The 23,188-nt window shown below is 45.3% G+C and overlaps 1 protein-coding gene across 2 annotated transcripts in view; it reads right to left on the bottom strand.

The window, feature by feature from the left end:
- tead1a (TEA domain family member 1a) overlaps positions 1-23,188 on the bottom strand; it is a 34,153-nt gene that overhangs the window by 9,657 nt on the left and 1,308 nt on the right. For both annotated transcript variants that reach the window (XM_013138822.4, XM_010883550.5), the window contains exons 2-3: positions 23,067-23,180; positions 11,233-11,486 (exon numbers count right to left, since the gene is read on the bottom strand). In XM_013138822.4, the coding sequence (XP_012994276.1) occupies positions 11,233-11,434 (202 nt within the window). In that variant the 5' untranslated portion in view covers positions 11,435-11,486; positions 23,067-23,180. The remainder of the gene's footprint in view (positions 1-11,232; positions 11,487-23,066; positions 23,181-23,188) is intronic.

Below are 23,188 nucleotides of genomic sequence, written 5' to 3'. Positions count from 1 at the left end.
AGCTGGACAGAAATATTGCACAGCAAGTAGAGAGACGAGAGCGAGAAGCATCTGCACAGATGGACATTATCAGTCAAATGTCTCATTATGTTTAGAAGCGGTAACACTGCTCTCTGCTTTCTTCTGAACCCTTGTTCAAAACCAGGTCCATCAAAATCCCTGCTGTTTTGGTTTTCCTCGGTAAACCACCCATTTAAGGTAATTATAGACCCAGCCGTCAAACAGGTACAAATTCAAATAGCTTTCCCTCGAAAACACTTAGAAATAAATAAATATTCAAAGGCCTCGCAAATCCCTCAAGCTAAACATCAACTGGACAATATCACCTTTCACAGGCTATTCCTTAAAGCATTAAATCATGGTGGACCTACTGACTGAGGTCTATGGGTTCTACATTACACCAACGGTAGCGAGGGATGAACAGGTTGGAGTTCAGTGGGTTGAACATGTAGGATCTGTGTGTGGATTGGAGAGGTTGCAGGTTAGATCTCCCACTGCTCTGGTTTAAGATGATCAGCAGACTGAACGCAGATGTGACCCCCTGACAGTGTGTGGTCAGGTCTCTATTCCACCGGTAGACTGACCGCTATCGTGGTCAGGTCTCTATTCTACCGGTAGACTGACAGCTATCGTGGTCAGGTCTCTATTCTACCGGTAGACTGACCGCTATTGTGGTCAGGTCTCTATTCTACCGGTAGACTGACCGCTATCGTGGTCAGTTCTCTCTTCTACCGGTAGACTGACCGCTATCGTGGTCAGGTCTCTATTCTACCGGTAGACTGACCGCTATCGTGGTCAGGTCTCTATTCTACCGGTAGACTGACAGCTATCGTGGTCAGGTCTCTATTCTACCGGTAGACTGACCGCTATCGTGGTCAGGTCTCTATTCTACCGGTAGACTGACCGCTATCGTGGTCAGGTCTCTATTCTACCGGTAGACTGACCGCTATCGTGGTCAGGTCTCTATTCTACCTGTAGACTGACAGCTATCGTGGTCAGGTCTCTATTCTACCAGTAGACTGACCGCTATCGTGGTCAGGTCTCTATTCTACCTGTAGACTGACAGCTATCGTGGTCAGGTCTCTATTCTACCGGTAGACTGACCGCTATCGTGGTCAGGTCTCTATTCTACCGGTAGTTCCCACTGGACAGGCCGGTGTACGGAAAAGGACACTGACCCACTGTGACCCGGCCCCAGTGCCCCTGTGATGCAGGTCATGGGTTAGAGGTCAGGGGTCAAAGACAAAAGGCATAGGTACTTTATCACGACACACCACGAGACACCCACTCCCCAGAGTTAGTCTGTGTTAGGCTCCAAAAAATGTATATTTTAATCGGTAATGGTATTAAAAAAAATAAAAAATTGACTGCCTCGTGTTTCAAGATGGACTCTGCAGTGGGGGACAAAGTGCCCCGCTCAGCCTTTGTTGTTGTTTTGTTGACAAACAAGCCGGGGAGCCCTGGGGGAGATCAGTGTGTCCAGGCAAAACAGTCTCATTCTCTGCAGTAACGTCTTTATTGGTGCAATATTGCAAAACCGATGTGTATGTGTAACCATTAAGGATTCCAGGAACAGCTGACCATACGCCCACACTGCTCTACACGCAGGGTGATGTCAGAGAACCGGGACAACACTGGCATCCTCATTTCATCCTCTTCATCAATGTTCCTCCATAGGATTCTATTGCCAGGCAATATGACTGGTTTCCGACATCAAATCAAAGGACTTAAAGGCATGTATCCAGCCTAGTTTATAATCTGTTCCAACATTGAGCCTTCATCCTGATTTTTTTTGTCCATTATTCTGACTGTGGCCACATTGTTACAAATGTTACAAGTGTAAACACAGAAAACCAAGTGTCATAGTGAATAACAAACTTCGGGAAAGTCAATTGTGACTTGGCCTGTTCCAGAAATTCCTTCTATTCCATTAGTGAAACAAAAACGGAGTAAATACCAAACGTTCTACAGCATATAAAATGAAATAATCTTGAACCAACTGAATATTGCCATGAATATTGTACTTTCAAGACTTCAAATGTATAAAAATCCACTTCAAGATTACAAATCACAAGATATCCATGTAACCACAACCAATGCCTTTTATATTGGTCCTGTGTTCAACTTGGTCACCGGCACCCTCTTTCCTTTGCCCTTTGATTGGTCCATATTTACACAACGACAGGCGCCCTAATCCTTTCCGCTCTTCACTCCCCCATCCCAGAATGCACTGGGCCCCAGGCAGGCCCCCGTCTCCCGGCGGAGCAGGGTGGCTGCAGGAGAGACCCAAATCCACTGGACAATAGCCTGGCTGTCCCATCCAGCCATGATGGACGACTCGAGGGTCTCAGGCACAAATTAACATCACAAAGGTCTGAGCTAACAATATGGAGCCTTTCAGTGGGAGGTCCCTGGCTTGGCAGAGTGGGGAGAAGACGTAAAGACACAACCACAGGGATGGATGGATAGCATAATCAAAGCAAGGCTAACACCAAAGATGGAAATCTCCATTTTGAAGTAGTACATTTCCTTATCATAAGTACAACACATTTTCTAATCCCACCCGAAGACTTGATTGGATACTCAAACAGTGCCATCAGAAGGGACCAGCCAATGAAGTTGGAAGTCCAGGTCCATTGATTACTTTAAAAATAGTGGAAACCCGCAATGGCAATGTCCATGCTGAGACACGTTACATCCAAGTCAAGTCTTCTATGGCTATTACACATCAAAAGACTACAGTGTCTAAATCTGCTATAGGTTTGCTCCATCTTCATTCCCAGGACTCTGGCTGGTCTGGCCTTGGGTGATGGAATGAGAGAGTAGACACCTTGAAGCTCCACAAAACAACTACAGCTAATACGTTTCAGAAAGATCACAGGTGACTGGATAATGGCCACTTAACTTTGAGCAACTTAACTGCAACAGAAAGACTGTTTCTTCTGGACCTTTTAAGCCTGAATGGACAGAGAGCTGGAGCTGTAAGCTAAACCTCTAGCCTGCTGTTTCTAAACCAGACGGTCCTGATCTGACCCAATCCCTAGCTCTGAGAGGGCTCAGTCTGATACCATCTACAGCTCCAATGCAGGTGTTTTCCTTAGAGTATTCAAAGGGTGAGAGAGTCACTCCTTCTGACAAATAAATCCTCACACACACACGCACAGACACACACACTCTCCCCTGGCAGGCTGACATCTGACTCCATCCCCGACCAGCTGCCCAAGATGGCTTAACAGGGTACATTATGATCCCCCACCCCACCCACCCAACCCAACCCCCACCCCCATTTAGACAATGGACCCGAGAAGGACTTCAAGGCCAATGTCAGATGGTCTGTAGCCGTGACGACGGCTTCTCTTGTTATCAACGCAGCCCTTCCAGCCCTCCCATATGGACGTCTGAACCCCGCTCCAATCGCAAACACACCCCCTCGTACACGAGGAGCCTGCCGGTCAGCCAAGCACGCATCAGAACACATGCGACTTCCCCGCACGCACTCGGTGAGTGTCAGCCATCACTGGCTGCTCCGTCGGCTGTCTCTGGCGGACTTCGGCACAGTGATGCACATGCGTGAAACAAACAGCAGGAGAAGCGATGGCAAGCCACTGATTACGGCCCCCTGCTGTAGGCACGCAGAGGTTTCTTTGGGGGGCGTTTGTTTGCAGAACCATTTCCATTTCAGGGGGTGCTTACAGGCCGCGCCGTTTCAAAGACACATCTCTGTTTTGTTAATGCATGATATTTAGGAAGGCAGCTGTATACCAGATGCTGGTAGCCTCTACTAACAATGAAGCACTTCAGTTGTTTCAGACTGACTCCAAACTTCAACCCCCGTCTCTGATGAGCTGGAGTAGGTAAAACCCCGAAGTGGCCACAGACCACGACAACCACTTCCTGGATTGGTGGAGGAAATGTCCATTCACTGCATTTTTCAAAATTAAAGAGGCTGTGTGTTTGTAATGCAATCATACATATTACATTACACAAACAGCCTTATTCATTTTAAATGTGTTGTATAATATCATATATATATAATACATATTTTATACATCAATAAATAAATAACATATCTTGGGGATATAATGTTGGATCTGCATGCAACTTCTTTTTTTTTTTTTATCCACAATGATATCATTAACTATTGATTTATTTCTATTGGGCGCATAACAATCAGCGGTAATTCTGCTATTCAACACATATTGCCATGAGGCTGAGAGGAATCTGTGTAGCATTAAAGCAAATACCATGCTTTTCATCACATCTAGCCATTACAACTCATGGCCTGTACCATTGAATCTAAAGTCTAGGTAGGAGGTGAGTGTGAGTAAAAGGTGCTGGCTGGTTGAAGCCGTGTGTTGGTTTAAATGGGACTAATTAGACATCCTTCTTGTGTGTTGGGACCTCTTAGTGTTCTACAGAAATATTACACCCACATGCTGGAAATCACACATGGAAAAATGGAACCATCCAAGTGACCTCCCCAGAGACCTCCTCCTGCTGCCTGATGGATGTTTTTGTCTTCTAAGCTTCACTTCAACTTAGCCAACAAAAAAGGCAACATATTGTGTTGTATATCCAAATTGCTTAGGCAATCCAAAAAAATATATATATTGTACAGAGACACCCACAGACTGAGAAACTGACAAAAAGAGACTGTAAGAGAGAGAAAATATCTGGAAATCCAGACCCTAGGCAACTGTGACTAGGGTCTGGTTTCAATGGACATTTTTGGCAAGAAGGACCTGTATTATGTCACAGGGGAGGGTCCTCTTCAAACAGACAACTCTCCCAACGAATCATGAGGCAGACAGGGAAGAATGTTGCAATATGTAGCAAAACTTTGCAAGTCGTCACTAGCTTCTATAGCCACAGCGTAAACCCTGCCCATTTCTACAGTTCGTTGCCTAGACATCTGGTCTTTGACCATGGAATCTAGTAAAGAGATAGCAGAGGTTAATTATGTTGAATGCAATGGCTAGTTTGCATTTATAACTTTCCAAAAAAATTCCTGCAGGGATTTTGCCTGCAAACTTCAGTTGTCATCAGCTTCTGTTGTGACAAACTTGATAAACCATGCCTGCTCAATGTACTCGTTAAATTACATAACACTTAAACCTAAACGTAACAGTAACTTTAAACACATGGCTAACCAAACAACAATAAAATAAAAATGGAGACCACGTTCAGTTGGTGAAAACACAAGCACTGTGTATGGAGTCATTGTACCGTCCAAACTTCAGTGAAATGGGAATTTCTAAAATGTCGAAATATATTTTTTGTTGTTTGACTTGATGGAAATCGTAGAAATAGAGCATGGGCAAAGGCCTAACCGTAAAAGCTTTGAACGAAAATCACAGGTCTATAACTCATATTTCTGTGTAGATTTGGTCTGTTCAGAAAGTTACCTGGCATGTGCCTTTAAAACACAACGTCAGCAGTGACATAGTTCCTCCTTACCAGAACAGTCCATCACTGATACCAGACCCTAGTCACTGTTGCCTAGGGTCTGGGTTTTGAGACTGAGTTAAGCAAAGAGAGAGGTAGATAACAGAGAGAGAGAGAGAGCGAAAAGCAGAGAGAGGGAGAGCGAAAAGCAGAGAGAGGGAGAAAAAAGGAAAGAAAGCAGCAGAGACAGAGACAAAGGAAGGGGCAGAGTGAGCGTGGATCCGCTTTGTGACCTTTCACATTCTCCTATCTCAACAACAATTTCTTTCATCATTACCTCAGTGTTTCTTTATCTGCGTGAGCCCGGCCTTCACACAAAGTCCCATGTATCCATCTCGTTTTCAGAAGAGACTATTTGTTCCTGGCATAATTACATTACAGGCAGGGAAACTAGAACCACAACCTACAGATCAAGTACACTCCAGACAGCCACGCCACGGATGAGAGGCTCTGTTTGGAACACATTTCAGCCCCTGAAGGCCAGCGAATCCTTAATAAGATTTGCTTACATCAAACTCTGTTTATGCATAATAGGCAAGTCTTTTATGTCATTATATGGATATTCTGGTTTCATCGCTGTGTGTGTGTGTGTGTCAGCGATGACAGGCCCAGGCATGCCCTGGATGGTCACAGCACCACAGCCTCCACCCTGTTAGGGACATGCAGGCTCACATTACGTTCTGTACTTTCCTCTTCCGACCATCCCACACCTGTGGCTGTTTATGTGTCTTGCTGTCGCTCATCTTATAACAACAGATTTCATCCAACCGCACAGTCTGTCACAGTACAGCAAGAATGTCTTTTGTCAGCGTGTCCGTGATTCTGGGTTGGAGAGGAAAAGCGTCCGTGTTTTGAATCCTGCTCACGGATTGGTTCCCGAGGGAGGCGTGTGTAATTGGCCGGGAATGTCTAGGTAAACCTACAGAAAATTCTCTTCAAAAACACCTCCTACACAATAAACTACTCCACTCCAAAAACACGTTTTCTGGTTTTACTCATTTTGAAATTCATGCCCAGCTTATGCAGCCATATGTAGAAGAAAGGAAATACAAAGAAACATTTTGATTAAACTCCCTGAAGATTGATACTTTTAGCGTTTATATATTTAGGTTCCCATCAACTGACACCATGGTGACAGCTAATATTACAATGTTATGACCGTGAAATAAAATGACAACGTTTCCAATCGACAGACTTTCAAGGAAACCATGAACATGTAAGCAATACGGACATTCCTATTTCGAGACAATATATGTGAAATAGGAGGCGTATCTGTACAGAGGAGGACTACATGCTGTTCTCGTGGGGACCAGGTGGGTCTTGTCCCGGGGGTTTTACAGATCCGTGCCAGGGAGATTGACAGTAGCTCAGACCCAATAACAGCCCTGCCCCACAACTGACAACAGAGGTCCTGTCCTGCACACAGCAAGCTGGCATGTGTGTGTGTTGGCTGACAGAAAAGTAGCGGACTGTCTGTTACAGGACTAAGAGTAGTCCAGTTGTTCCCAACCCGCTGACTGAATTTGGTTCTCCCCCCCAGTTGGCCTAGGGCCTCGTGAGCATTAAGATGAATGAGATTCACTCGTAAGAGGCATATCCCAGGCAAAGTGTGCTTGAGGCCCAAAAACGAATCAGAAAACCAGCATAAATTTACACCAAAAATAGGCGTTAAACAAATGAATTGAGTCAGTACAGCACGCGTCTGACTCTGAGGCATCCTTATTGTCGCTCCACGATTCTGTGTACACCATAGAAGGAGGACAGCCTGAAGGAGAACCCGGGATGACTCGAATCAGGCAGGATGCCTCACCGCTCCCCTGAGGGCACGACGACGGAACGTCTCGGTCTCCAAGTGGCCATGGTGCCTGCTTAGCTGCACCGGATCTTGTCCACTATAGCCAGAAGGCGGACGTGACTTGCTCTCCATTACATCACTGTTGGTGGCAGCGTTAAAACACTGCATTTCACACTGACATTGTCTCTTCTAAATTGAAAGGGAATCAGATCCTGGAGTCACTGGACAGGGAAGCGGTTAAGGGCAAACGGCCGTGTCTCTAATGCTGCTACACAATCAGCCTATCCTCTGGTCCGGCTCGGCCATGCTGCGTTATTTGGCCTGGCCAACAGAGACGGCAGATTGCTATGGTCTAATGATGATGAGGAATCATGACAGGCCTCTCCGCTCACAGAATAAATGGTGGCAGAACGGAGCCTCCCCGCTCATCACCCAAGCCAGCAGGACACTGTCAATACTATTTAAAAAAACACTGATTTCTCTCTGGTGTTTCCTGCTCTGACAAAACAAGGGCAAGGAGGCCCCTGATGACGACAGTAGGAAAGCGTCGCCTTCTTGACAGAACTGGATTAGGCAGGTGTGTCTGATGACGTCGCAGGCTCTTTCCAGAGGAGTAACAGTGAAGCAGTGATCCAGGATGTGGTGGCCAGTTTTGTGATAAGTCAAGTCTGTGGGATTGTTGGCCAGGCTGAGGTCATGTCACTTCCTTCGACTTCTATATGTGATTGCAGTTTGCTCCAGAGCAGCCTGCGGTCTACAGAGAGGAGGGTGCCCCTACCCGGCCCCTTGTCCCTCCCACAGGCTGGGCTTGGCACCACGCCAGGCCCCATGAAGACTCACAGCACCCGAGAGCCCTACAGGTAAACACAGAGATGAGCTCTGAAAAATACACATTGTTTAGAGGCAATAGGCTGTTGCTATAGAGACAGTTGCTAATTAACTGCACTGAGCGGAGGAAGCAGACCAGAGGACTGAAGAGGGGCACTCAGAAGGGACCTGGGCCACACTCTGTCTCACTCTGTCTCACTCCGCACCGTTCCTCCAGCCTCTCAGTGGTTAGAGGCCAACGCCGGCCCACACCGTAAAGCCCTGCCTCTCAGGGGTTAGAGGCCAACGCCGGCCCACACCGTAAAGCCCTGCCTCTCAGTGGTTAGAGGCCAACGCCGGCCCACACCGTAAAGCCCTGCCTCTCAGGGGTTAGAGGCCAACGCCGGCCCACACCGTAAAGCCCTGCCTCTCAGTGGTTAGAGGCCAACGCCGGCCCACACCGTAAAGCCCTGCCTCTCAGTGGTTACAGAGGCCAACGCCGACCCACACCGTAAAGCCCTGCCTCTCAGTGGTTAGAGGCCAACGCCGGCCCACACCGTAAAGCCCTGCCTCTCAGTGGTTACAGAGGCCAACGCCGGCCCACACCGTAAAGCCCTGCCTCTCAGTGGTTAGAGGCCAACGCCGGCCCACACCGTAAAGCCCTGCCTCTCAGTGGTTAGAGGCCAACGCCGGCCCATACCGTAAAGCACGGCTCTCATCAGACAATGTCTCGTATTGTGAGTGCTCAGCCAGTGGCTGTTGACTGATCGGGATGCAGCCCGACGGACAGTAAATTAAGTTGTTATTGAATACCGGCCATCTGTGTGGTCCCAATGTTAACTAATGCACAGCATTGTATTTCTAGCAATCAGCCCACTTAATCAGGCTGGAGATCCTCTCTATCTGTTTCTCATCATCAGGACCGGGGCAGAAACACTGTGGAGGCCAACAGGAGCAGAGTGGAAAGACGAATTCGCATTCGGCTGTGAGGGGGATATTCAGTGTCGACAGATAAGTGTGTGTCATATCCTGCTACTTTACCCTTTAACCTGTGGATACATTTCCATTTTGGGACAATGTTAACCCGGAGCAAAATGGGTTTCCTGCCTTGCTAAAAGTCACAGATATTTTCACCTTGATGGCCCAGGATTCGAACCAGGAGCCTACCGGTTACTAGCCTCGTGCTCTGATCACTAGGCTACTTGCACCTCTGAATCAGAGTCAAGGGGACCAAAGTGACGGACGGCTGAGAGGAGAGGTTGGAGTGAGTTCCTGTACATGCCCAGTAAGAGCCGCAATTACAGGCCTCTTTCAACCTCCTCACGTGAAATACCAAGATTAAAATCCACAAATTACATTTAACTATGTAATACATTACAATTAGTGTCCAATTCATTTACTGATCAATGTGTTAGTTTGCATCAGTTGAAGTGTTTTTGGAGTAAAATCCCTGAGAGATTGTGGTTATGTGTTAAAAAGAAAGCAAACAAGTAACGCAGTCTGGAACAAATTCAATACTGAGGGTCTACTCAGTCTGATTCCGGTCAATACATCCCAACTCTGAATCATAGGCCACACGTCTGCCAACACAAGGGATTGTCCTAGTCTGACCAAATTAAATAAACAAATACTTAATCACTGTAGATGACTCCCTTTGATTCATACATATACATACCCTAACCACTGTAAATTACTGTTTGATTCATATGTATACATACCCTAACCACTGTAAATGACTCAATTTGATTCATATGTATACATACCCAAACCACTGTAAATGACTACCTTTAATTCATACATACCCTAATCACTGTAAATGACTGTTTCTATGTTTATAAAAAAATTACAAAAAGAAACATACCCATTTTTAACCCTTCCCCAATTCCACATAGAATGTACAGCTATGTCTTATGGCAATTACACCAAAAAAGTTTGGGGAGAGCTGAAGATTATGGGAATCATTCCTCCTAGGCAAGCTATTCTGCTTTTTCCCCTCCAACTGCTTTTCCAAACAGGAAGTGACATGGGTCGTTGAACGAGGGCACTCCTCACTTGAAGACCTCTGTTAGCTTTGCAGGCATCCAATACGCAAACGCAAAACACCAGAGCACGATGAGACAAGGAAGTCCCTGCTGACAATGCCACCCCACTCCCTGGGCGATGCTGGCCAATTTGTGTCACCAACGGAGCTTCCTCAACAGCTAGCAGCACAGTCAAGGATCAAACCCAGACCGGTGTTTGACTCCACTGTTTGTCCAGTTATAACCTGAAGACATAGCACAGCACATACGTGTATTGAATTCTAAGCAGAAATCTATAGAATGATGGCATATTGTCCAGTCTCCTTTTCACCTCATTTAACACCTGATAAGAAAAGGTGTTCTGCCTGCCTTATATCACAGGTTTCCTCTTGTGTTCTACACAGGCCCAGTATGGTTCCTGAACCAAGGGGAGAGTCCGATGACATCTGCAGACACCTTCAGACAAATTCCTTGAATGCTGTACTCCTTGACGTTTTGCAGTTGTATCTACATATTGAGCTTAAATACACTTCACTCATTGTGCCTCTATTGTTCCCACAAGCAAGAGAGAGGGAACGGCGTCGACGACATCCAAGGAAACATTTTAAACTTCCTCTGGACTGTGTACAGGAGTGTGTACAGGAGTGTGTAAAGGACTGCATACAGGAGTGTGTACAGGACTGCGTACAGGAGTGTGTACAGCCTACACACCTAAAACCACTAAAAGTTCCACAGTGCTGTTACTAGGGACCCTGACACAGTTTCTTGTTCCAGAATATAATCTGTCTTACATCACAACTGTGACTCGGTCAGAGGCCGGAGTTTGACACAGACTGGGTCTGAGTGGAGGGGTTAATGAGAGCAGCCACTGGCCACTGCACTGTGAGCAGCTATTATATTCAGAGGAGGTGCCCTTTCACTCCCAACACCACCAGCCAAGCCCAAGAAGAGAGAGTGAGGGAGTGTGTGCGTGTGTGCAACTGAGGAGGGGGAGGGGGAGTGTACAGCGCAGCTGGTGGCAGCCGCACGACCATCTGCTCCCCTCTAATGGTTCACACTGGCGTTCGGTTCTAAACTCCTCCCAGGCCGCGAGGAAAAGACTCGCTGGCCACATCCCTCCTGGCCCTTTCCCCCTGTCACTGACCCCCTTTCCTCTGTACTCACCATACATCTTGCCCTCATCCGAGAGGATGATCTTCCTTCGCCCGCACGGGGGGTAGATGGCCAGCGCCTCCTGGAAGCTCTGCTCAATGTCGGGGCTCCACACCCCCTCGGGGTCCCCGTCCATGCCCTTGTCCGCCTCGTCGCTCATCCTCTCCATGTCGTCGGCAGGGCTCTCGCTGCCACTCCAGTTGCTGGGGTCCATGGTGGTGGTTGGCTCGTCCAAGCCCAGGCCCGGAGCCCAGTATGCAGGGGACCTGGAGGTTTGCGGGCAGGACAAACAAAAAAGGGACGGTGAGTCAGTCAGAGAGGCTCCCGGCGAGGCCACGGAGCGCAAGCGCTGAGGAAACGCATGCAGGCCAGGCTCATTGTGGCCCGGGCCAACAGGAAGACCGGGGGGACTGCAGCCATGTTCACCCAGAGAGTTCGACAGGCCAATGCCCCACGCTGGTCATTTTTACACAAGTGTTAAGTTTGAGAACATCCAAAGACTGTCGCCAAGATTGAGGCACAGGGACTGTTCCCATTATCATGATCCAACGTTTCCCAGGATCCTGGGGGGGGGGGGGGGGGGGGGGGGTCCTTAATTCTGTAGACACCTGGAGACAGAATCTAGTGATCCGGCCCCAAAACAAACATGTGGACACAATAAAAAGGCTATATAAGGAAATGGCAAATGGAAGGTACAAGCTGAGAGCTAATAGAAGGGAAGAACTGGGCCAGCATTAATCCAGAACAGCTGCCATCCACATTGAAACCACCATCGCAGTCAGTTACCACTAAAACACTGCACATACGGGTTGTCAAGCAGGCTCTTCAGCCGGTGTGGGCTTCCTAAAGAGAGGTCACTGTAAAATGGCTTTACAGAGCTCCCAAAATACTAGTCTATGTTCACAACAAACTACTCAAAACAAAATCCATGACATTTTCAAGTCTTAACGCGGACGTTGGATCTTCTAAAGTTTCTAAATGGCCTCACGTGACGTCCAACCCAACACGTACGCCGTCTCCAACAGATAACATACATGTACAGTTGAAATGTGCTTCAGTCCCTGGGGTTTTGTGGAGTGGGACACACAGCTGCCCCTCCCCTCCCCCTCCAGTTGCTGAGCAGCAACTCCTTCCTCTCAAACAAGATCCTATTCATGGAGCACGCTTTGTTGTAAAGAGCGACTAGCAGCATATGTTTCCTCTAGAATGTCAGTACACTGAAGGATCTGTGTGTGCGAGTGTGTGTGCACGTGCGCATTCATGCGTGTGTGTGTGTGTGTTTGTGCGTGCGGTTGACAGAGGTGGGGGCTGCTGGTAAAGAATCTCCCACAGAGCAGGCGGAGCTTTGACTGAATTAGTTTTTTGTGTGTCGAGCGCTGACACTGCACAACCAACTACTGCTAGTAGGGGGAACCTTCCATTCCAACCGCTAAACGACCATCTTTTATTCCTCTCCCCCTGACTGAATTATGAACCAAGTGAGTAATCACTAACAGCACGCTGATAAACAGAGGTTATCAGATGGGAGAAAGGAGTACTTCGACAGTTAAATAAATGTGATTTTATTCAGCACTCTCATGTAAAATATCTTAGCTTGACCTAGTGGCATGTTTAGGAACAAGACAACAGGGACAGTTTGGGTAGAAACAAGAAATTTCACTAAATGGGATTCTTTGGCACGGTTGACAGGCGCATTTCTGAAAAAGACAACACTGACACTCAGACATGTTTTTGGGATGTCCAGCAAAACTGCCCCCTGCCCAGCAGGATATCTGTGGAGCTGAGATTTTCCTCCTCACTCCCACAAGTGGCTTTCCCAGAACCCATCTTTCTTGGAAGCAGAGAGGGGCTTACCGCACCTAACCTGATGAAATATTAAGCTCTTTACCAGGGCTGGGAATTGTCAGGGACCTTATGACCTAACCACAGTTTCACAATTAGTCATGGAGGGGAAAAAAAGGGTGCTGAAAACATACTGGCTGTAACATTGGCTTAAACCAAACCCATGTTTAAAAACTTTGGGATCAAGGTACAAAAGGGGAAAAAAACTAAGAAAAATGTTCCTATACATTTTATTAATTTGCCGACTCAAAGCTGGAATTTGCTCAAAGGCACAAAACATTTATTTTACCCTGCCAGGTCCAGAATATGAACCACTGATTGTTCAGTTCCTGGCCCAACATTCTAACTAATGCGCTATAACAAGTATATGATATATATATATATATATATATACGATATGTAACAGCCGGTTATTCACTGTAAATGCAATTAATTTCCAGTAAACAACATCAGGCAAATTTCAGTGGTAAGTAGACTGTACGTTCAGTGTCGATCATTTCTAGTTTCTTGTCCCAGCTCTAGTGCATACTGTTGTCCGGTACAGACCTGTGGTAACCATGGTAATATTGCCTATTGTCCAAATACTTTACATTTTGGGAAACACACAGTGGTTAAGTGCTTATGTGTACATGTTTTTACAGGGTTTTGTATAACATACGACGCAGAATGAGAATTAACATGTGACGTGGGGACGTTTTCTACGCGGAACAAATCCCTCCAGATTAGGGTTCTGGTGTCGAATTGGCATTGAGCAGAACCCCGGTCCTGTAGTCACATGTCCCTATAAGGAGTAACAATTAACTCCTTCGTTGGGCTTAAATGTATCACCTCCCTAATCTGCATCCAATGCCTCGACTGTTTCCTGTCAGAGGGCCACTGGGAAAGATGAAAGCACCTCGATATACCACATCACAGAAAGCTTTGCAGACAAATCCATTGATTAGGGAGTGTGTGTGTGTGTGTGTGTGGGGGGGGGGGGGGTAAGAGGGCACAGTTGGATTAAGTAATAAGCCAAGTGTCTTTTTTTTCTTAGCGTTACATCTTGTCCGGTAATCCAGACTCATGGCAGAACAACATCAACATATGAGACCATCCAGTGAAGATTTGTGTTTTACGGGTGAATAACTAGACATAACTGGAGATTCTGGACCTCCTCATCTGAATCAGATGTGTCCACACAGTCGCTGTGTTATTATATGCAACGGTATACAATGTGGGGCAATGTCTCAGCTCAAACCGGCCCTTGCTCCACCCACTCCAGGGCTGGGGGGGGGGGGGGCGCGGGATCCAGAATGTTGTTATTGGTGCAATATGGCCGTGAGAGATGCTGGAGTGGGACTGCTTGTCTGAGGCCGCGGTGGCAGATGGGAGAGGGAGATTAGTCACGCCACAATATACTGTGGCTACACTTATACTACACTTCATCCTTCAGGCCCGGGAAAGCCTTCCAAACAAACACCATGGCATCAATGTGATTCCACAGAAACCAGGGGCACATACACACACACACACACACGCTCGCCCATACACACGGCAGCTGTCTCAGTGTCTCTCACCCGCCCTCCCTCCCTCCCCCCCCCCCTCGCTCTCCTCCTCTAATGCCAGCTCTTCAGGGACTGCCTCGGTGTATGCAATGTGCACAGCTTCAGGCAGGGAACCAATGAGGTGGCCAGACAGCGTGTGTTGTAATGAAATGTAATTCTATTCCTATAGGAGCGCTTGCATCACCAAGGGGTGATGTTGGTAGGTGGTTGATCATGTTAGTGGTGTCCTCCTCTGCATCACTGACATGTTACTTCTCTTGGAAGCTGCACCCCTTTAAAGTGCAGCCAAAACACAAGAACATTGTGTTTTACCAGAGCCTCCTTGGCATCCAATAATCGTCCATTTCTAAGAAAGCTGTTCCCCACAGAGGTGATGTGAAAACCCCTTCAAGAAACGCTGCTAAATAGATAATGTCCATAACTGAAACCTACAGAGAGATGTGTATCAGGACGTTTCTGCAATTAAACTGACCATCAAACGAGAACTGGACTCTACAGAAATAAGGCTTTCTGAAGTAGCCATAGAAGCAGAGACAGATGCCTGTTACAAAGCCCGCCCTGTACATATTTCTAATAACTGACTGACAAGTCTATTCATGCTATTTAGCATTTCATAATGATGATATTTGAGGTGTAATAATGAATAATAATTAATACAAAAGGGTTAATTAATCTACAAGAGGCTAACAATGAATTATGTTCTTAGATCTTTTTTTTTAACATCTAACACACAAGTGTTGAGAAGAAAGGCTTTTATCCCCAGCTATTCAGTCCATTTCTACTGATAACATGAATTACTTAAGCACGTTATTACTTGATGAGTCTATCATGAGGCTGGAAATTCAATTAGGGATAACCTGACAATCCAACCTTTCATGTTTTTTTATGCGCAATATCTCTTTGCATTTCAATAGCATGATGCGTCTGTGCGTCTGTGACAGTGTGCCCATGTTGCTCAGTGTGTCACAGCAGCGTTGGGCAACGTGAGACACAGGTCTTTTATCTCTCTCAGGCCTTACCACAGCGCCAGTATAGCTCCACCTGAACGGCTCTGCCAACCTACTACTCCATGGATGTTTACTCATCCTTTGTCGCCTCGTAATTGGAAAAATGAAAAGGCAGGAATATTTCTGAAAAGCTGGCTTCTGCTTCCCCTTCCAGGTTGGCCACGCTGTCTGCAGATGGCGTCGCATTTTATGTCATTTGAGTTACGTAACATTCATAGCAGGTGTGTGACTGAAGAGTGACGTCCAACTGTTGAAAGTGACAGTTGGACGTCTGACTGACGCGAGTACGCCCTCTCACCTGACAATGGCATTCCTCTTTACCAGACGAACCTGGCCATCAGTGAGACCAAGCTAGAAGGGCTCCAGCCTCAGGGCCCGATTCTTCTAAAGTTATCCATCTGAATTTTCACAGACACGATTAAATGCACAGAAATTAAAAGGACTGGTTCCAGAGGTGGAACTATGGGCTCCAGCCAGAACCTCACCGAAACCCAGTCTCAACCAGGTGGCTTGTTCCAGTCAGGCGGCGGTAACTAGACAGACGTGACAAAGTCATTGAGGACTGTTGCCACGCTCCTTAATAAGAGACACAGGCTGAGAACCAGGCTATTCACAGAGTCACTGAGTGGCGCGCCGAGATTTCCCCCGAATACAAAACACACTGGCTAATTATCACTGGCTGTGAATGGAGGAATTGTCAGTCCGTTCTGAGCAGATTACTACATACCACAAGCCCTCCGAGTGCACACCATGGAAATGCTCTTATTAGTGACATAAAGGGGGAGCCATAGGAGCACGAGCCTTCCGGGGGTTTAAGAGGGGCTTGAGCTGTGACCCGGCGTGACACGACGGCTGACAGGGTGGACGCCGTGGCAACACAACAGCAGTCACTCCGCAGAATCGTCCATTCAAAGGAAGTTCACAAATATTAGTCATTCCAGAGTCCCATGTCAGTTATTGTTTAGAGCTCAGCAAAAATAAAACTGTACCGTGATGAGTCACCAACAGTTCAAGTTCAGTCAGTGCTATTCAGTTTAAAAGGTGAGCTACACTTCAGTGAAACTCCAGATACATTGAAGCCCTGTGTATTCTATTCAGTGCAACAGCTTATTAATGTACCCTACATACTGTATTTACCACTTCACTCAAATACAACAAAACTGATGTCAAATTTTATCATTCTGAAACGTGTAGTAGCAAAACCGATTTGTTACAGAACCTATTGCTGAAACACTGGGATGCTGAATTTCCTTGGAATACAAACCCTACACACAAATGGGAAATCAATTTTGACTGCATTAAAGCAAAAAACATGTAGCCGTTTCCAGGCAACAACTTAATTTATGAATGTTTCATAAAAGGATTATGTAAAAACAGAACATTTTGTTGAGAGAAACTAAGAGACTAATTCAGATATAAAAAGCAAAAGCAGTAGTAGTAGCCAACACTAATGGTTACCAATGGTTTTTGGACTGTAAACCCATTTCAATATTACTTTTAAAAGGTTTTAATAACAACCCTACCACGTAGAAAAGTACTGATATCCAACCCATGTATTTTATATACAGAATCCCTATGACCCCTGTGTAGTTCTGAACTCTTGATAATGTTGACAGTGTCCAGATCTACAGTTCTGTAGCCAGGGTGATCCAACTCCAGCCGCGTAACTCTTTTAACATTCAGGCCCAGTGTGACAGTTACCAGGCTACTTCAGTAGTCCCACTACCAGAGCGGGATAGGAGGGTGCTTGTTGTTTGCTTCCCATCTGTGTCATCTCCTCCCAACCTAGTGCTAATGACACAGACGTGAAATGCAATCCTTTGGAAACTATTTTGTTCGCCATTCGACAGCCAGCCAGTGCAAATTCCCAAATGCACCGGTTCAAGTGAGGCTTGTGTCCTTGAACGGCAGAGAGGGTCAGCAGTCACACTGTCGTATTGCATAGTGAACATTTAATGTTCTATTAGAGAACTCAAAGGAACACCAAAAACACTGTGTATTGTCCATAGGTCTGTGAACAGGCTGACTTCCTTCAGGTATTGTTTCCCATTTAGCAACAAAGCTTCCTTCACCAACGCTGAAAAACATACTCTTGCAAAAAAATGACCATCTTAACAGTCCAGGATTTTGGCAGCATAATTTATAGGCTTGCCACAAATAGTCACCATAAGAAACTGGATGTTGTTTTTCACAGTGCCATCTGCTTTGTTACCAGTGCCCAATACAACACTCATCAGTGATCTTTACGCTCTAGTTAACCGGCCATCGCTGCACACACACAACGCCAAACTCACTGGTACCAGTTGATTGGGAGCACCTCTCTACCTCAGCTCGCTCCTCAGTCTTTACATCTAACCTCACATAGACACCACACTCTGGTCATTCCTAAAATCTATACTTCATTTGGCAGTCACTCTTTTCAGTTCTCTGCAGACAACGACTGGAATGAACTGCAAAAGGCCGTAAAATGTGACACTCACAAGCACCGCTCCCACTCTGGCCCAGGCAGCTGGCTACACAGCGTTGCTGAGTCAAAACCTCTCTAAGATCTGTCGTCTTCCTGGAGCGTCACTCTCTCCCTGAACAATAGGCTGTATCTGGAAAGACAGGCCTGGTTGTGGGAGTAATATCAACATGTTCCAAGAGTGTGAACTCCAGAGGAACCTGCTGAGCGTATATGGGTCCAATGCCTTCATGACACTCTGCAGGGCGGGAGCACATGGTTCCAAAGAGGGGCTGTGAACCCTGCGTGATCCTGGGCTAACCACTGATACAACCTCCCTTAAATAACACTCATGGTGCTCAGGGCTCAACAAAGAGGCCCATTCAGCTCCACCTAATGAAATGTACCAACCAATATTGTTTTGGCCCTGTCCCATTGAATTAGTCGAAAACACCTTTTATTTGGTGGACGGGGGTACATCTTAGACACGAGAGGAGATATTTTCTTTATAGAGTTCATCCTACTTCCTCTACATTAGTGTGTGTGGTCCAAAGAGACAAGATATCTATTCCACTGAAATTATCTGATTTCCTGTACCAGAGCTGGCGGCACCAAACCAATGCTGCAGTAACGTAGCCAAATTAAAGCAGCACCACTGTGCCAAAGGAAAATCAACATTGTATTTTACTTCACTTGTGGTATTAGCAGTACATGCTGCCACTACCACTGTAATTACACAGTCCAGGGAAAGGAAGTAGTTGGAGCCTGAATTTCCAGTTTCAACAGAGGCCAAGAACGTTGAGTTTTGTTTTTGTTTCAGTTTCTGAGTCATATAATGATGGATGAGTTGCACACTACTCTCATGACATCGGCCGCGGATTCCAACATCTGTAGCCTGAACAGCATTATCGACTGATTTTGTAACCAACATCAAAGAAAGGCGTGTTTGCAGAGGGGCAAGGTTAACATTACTAGGAATCTACTAGTGCCAAAATTTGACTGCAACGTGTCAGCAAATATAATTAGAGGTTTCCTTAGTTAATACTATGCAAATATCCTGATAGATTTCCGGTTTCAGCTGTGTCTAATGTTCACTAGTCACTGGCTAGAGAAGTCTTTAGCAAAGCATGGATGAATAGTGCAGGAACACTTTCTGTAAAAGCACTTTTTCAAATCTGAATTTGATTGAAATGGCTGCCAAATACTGGCAACCCCTGAAAATGTATACCAGTGTCTTCAATTCACTGAGTCACTTGATCACGATATGGCAGTAAATATATTTAACAAAAAGTACCCGGACCTCATCCTAAACGGTTTTAACTGAAACCTTCAACGATGAACTAGCTTGTTATCTTGATGAAGTGTGCTCTCAATTCCATTTGACCTGACTAACTATTGGATAAAAAATTCATAATCTGTGAAACCATCATGTGGTGATTTCAATGTGAGTGTTGACCCTATTCACTATGTTCATGTTGCATGACAAGTTACTATTTAAAGAGCCGTTAGTCAAGGTGAATCTACTAGCTATGATTTTTAGTAATCAGTAAATAATACTTATGGGTGATTTAACTTCAAAGGATATTTTATCCCCATGGCTGTTGGAAATCAATTATTTAAGTAAGTAAGTGGTATGAAATGGTATATACATTTTCCTTTAGTTTCTGAAAAAATATATTTAATCCCACTGATTAAATAGATGATACATTTCAACTTCTAAAATGTGTTATTTATTAATTCAGGGCCGTTGATACTACTTTGTTGTTCAGCAGTTTTCTTTTTTCTTGGGGGAATGCACCAATGTTCTTGAGGTGAGCCGAAGAGTTTTTACACTACAGTAGTTTTATTCACATGAACAAACTTCAATGCCAGATTTGCATCAGAGGTATATTTAGTTTTAGTTTATAAGGCTGAAAATGTCAATTGTCACCTTCCGGGTGTAACGCTGGCCACTTTCCCAACAGATACTCCATGCAGCTGCTGATGTCTAAAGACGTCTCGCTCAATGTTCATTGAAGGGTAACGAGTGGTGACGTAGGGAAGTCTGTTTATTTAAGTCCTTCCAGCACCATAAACAATAACATAATGTTGTTGGGAAGCAATTAAACATTTCTCACACTGACACTGAGACAATTCTACTACGACCAGCAACAGTACTTGCTTGACGGAGAGTGCCATGCTAGTTACCACGCTAGCAACACTGTCAGTGAGTTTATATGCCTCCCAGGTGAGGGGTCAATCCAAAACCATGTGTTATGCTTTGCAGTGCAGTGAAAGTTTCTCATTGCCAATGTGAAACTAACATTTTATTGACACATTATGCAAATGTTATCTACATTGATGTAGTCTAAATAGTCTCCAAAGTTTGTTTACCCAACCTCTGCCCCTCTTGTCTGTGATTAGTCAACTGTATAGTACCCCTGGGTATTGGATGGCAGAGCTCCATGTAGATGTTTTTTTGAATGTGGGGCCAGTGAGTTTGAAACATTTTCTTTTTTACTGTCTCTCCATCCAAAGGTTTTAATTAATCCGTGTTACAACATATAACCAAATTCTTTTGTTACTTTACATGTTTAACCCCTTTATGAAATGCATTCTGGATATTTAAAACATAAAAAAACATTTCATCACATTTCTAATTATAAAAATGTATAACCTGAGCTAGCATGCGAGCGGCTCTACACTCCAAGCCCTGTGGTCTTGTGTTTCCTAGGTAACCCTAGTTTCCCTGGTGTCGGGGGGGGGAGGGGGGGGGGGGGGTGGACGACGACGACGACAGCCCTGGTGGGCAGAGGTTCCCTGTGGCCGCGGGCTACCCGTCACCGGCCGGGCGCCAGCTGTACAGTTTTGGTGGCACCCCCCCGTCTGCGTTGCGGGGCCGTTTGCAGCCGTACAGCGCGGCGGTTCCGTGCTGAAACGTTCTCTTTGTGACACAGGGTTTACCTCAGGGCACCGAGGGAGGCCCGGAGAACAGGCTGGCAGAACCGTGGCCAGGCCCCGGGAGGACGCCCATTGTTCCCCTGCTCTCCAAACAAAGACCGCCCCCCCGTGCCCCTGCCCCGGCACTGCTACACACAGGACCACCGCGCCACCCATTGTGGCTCTAACAAACGCGCTCCCAAATGTCATTACATGTGAATTTTCTTTCTTCTCTTTTACACTCCATGTCTGCTATAGCAGAAAGTACACTTTCTGTTGAATTGGCTCCCCCTTCCAAAATACGGCCTTTCTCTGAGCGTTTTTTTTTTTGTCCTGCGAGTATCAGATAACAAGGAATCTTATCAGGCCAGAGAAGACATTTTCCCAGGCAATCTCTCAGCATTAATAGTCACTACTCCAAGAGTAGGACACAGAAAGGGAAGACAGGGACCCAGTTTCCACTGACATATTATTTAGTTTCCATGGATTCTATTAATTGTTAAAAATGGCTGTTTAAGATGAACCCTCTTTAGAATAGTAGCAGGAATTCTATTAATAATCAGATGAAACGATGAGACACTATTGTTTCAAAAAGCCATGCATCATTCCCCCACTTAGGCTATGAGTCACCTGTTGCAGATTCTTAAAACACATGTAAATAATGTTTCACCTTTGGGGGAAAAGTCCAGGTAGCGTATATACATTCAAACTACATTAAGCCAACCTGACAAATAAACGTAACCTATCCGAATGACTTTAAAAGGCCGTCAACGCGTCGGTCTGTTTGGCCTACCCTCTTCACAGTACCAAAACATAATAGAAAATAGCCAGCAACCATATTATAAGGCCATTGATAAGCTAAATGGACAGATATCAACGACTAGGCACACAAGAGCCATATGGTGCCTCGGCCAATACCGCCTGTTGCAGGCATAACAATAGGCCGGCCTAGACAGTGTGGCAAACACAGCCGAACAAATGGTCGTTAGTCGGCATTTCTGCAGCATAGAGGGGCGAGAGCAAACGTCTAGATTTGCATTTTTTTTCCCTCTACAGGTGCATGAAGCACCAAACCAGATGTCAATGAACTGGAGAATAGGACTGTTTGCCCATGGTGATTCAACAGCCCCATACGCTCACAGCCTAAACACAGCAAAGACAATAAAATGACCCCCCCCCCCCCCCCTTTCCCTCCAGCCCTCCCTCCCACAGTGCTGCCCACAGTCCAACACTCCCCAAAGTAACTAGTCAGTTTTACACACCCCCACCTCACACCTGTGATTTCAAAATAGATTTGACGCCTCACTTGGCAGACAAATTATTTGAGTTCAAATAATAAAAAGCTTAGTTCAAAGTGAAGAAAAAAACTAAAAAAGAGTCAACTTTTTAGTAAAGTGATCACATTAACTCTACTCACATACAAATGGTCTGATTGAAAAAAAAATGTCATAACCTAATGCAGGGAAAACATCTTAAATCTTAGATATTTTATCTTAGATGTTTCACAGTATGGTGTCAAAATAATTATACTAAGCTGGTTATTTTGTAAATAAGCTGTGTAAAAAATTATTAAGCAGAATTAAAAAAAAACATTAGACCATGGGCTAGTTGTTAGCATATTATTTTCTGATATGTGATTCTATTAAAAACATTCATTCATGGACCTAATAACTAAAGTTGTTTTAGTTATAAGATGATCATGCATATTGTAGCTTGTCTGGATTCATGAAATCACAGCAGGGTTTGGTGTGGTATTACACACAAGTATCTAGTTGAATGAATCATTAACAACGGCCCTCCGTAATATGGACTTTCTCCTTCCCACATAAAAAGCGCCAGATAGTGAAAATACTGAAGATTTTTTTTATTCATGAGGAATAAAAAAAAAACATCTCGAAGTATATCCCTTAAGTGATGAATAATTATTACCAGACTATTAACAAATCCAAATACTGTAAACAGAAATGTTTCACCAAAATAATAATTCTCTAAGCGATACAGACTATTAACTACTATTTACTTTTTACATCTGTTTTAATCATTGCGATGCTAGTTTATTTTTTGAAACCAAAAAAAATGTAACCTACTTACAGATACTATCGAAGGGCCAAATGAAATCCCACGGATGCAACAAGTCCTCTGGACTTGTATGTTTTCCTGAGCTCGGAGTCGGAAAGCAAAATATTCCTGTTGGCAACTCCCTGCCTATGGGG

Source organism: Esox lucius, chromosome 19 (assembly GCF_011004845.1).
Source record: "Esox lucius isolate fEsoLuc1 chromosome 19, fEsoLuc1.pri, whole genome shotgun sequence".
Classification (NCBI taxonomy): domain Eukaryota; kingdom Metazoa; phylum Chordata; class Actinopteri; order Esociformes; family Esocidae; genus Esox; species Esox lucius.
This window is presented reverse-complemented; position numbering and strand designations above follow the sequence as displayed.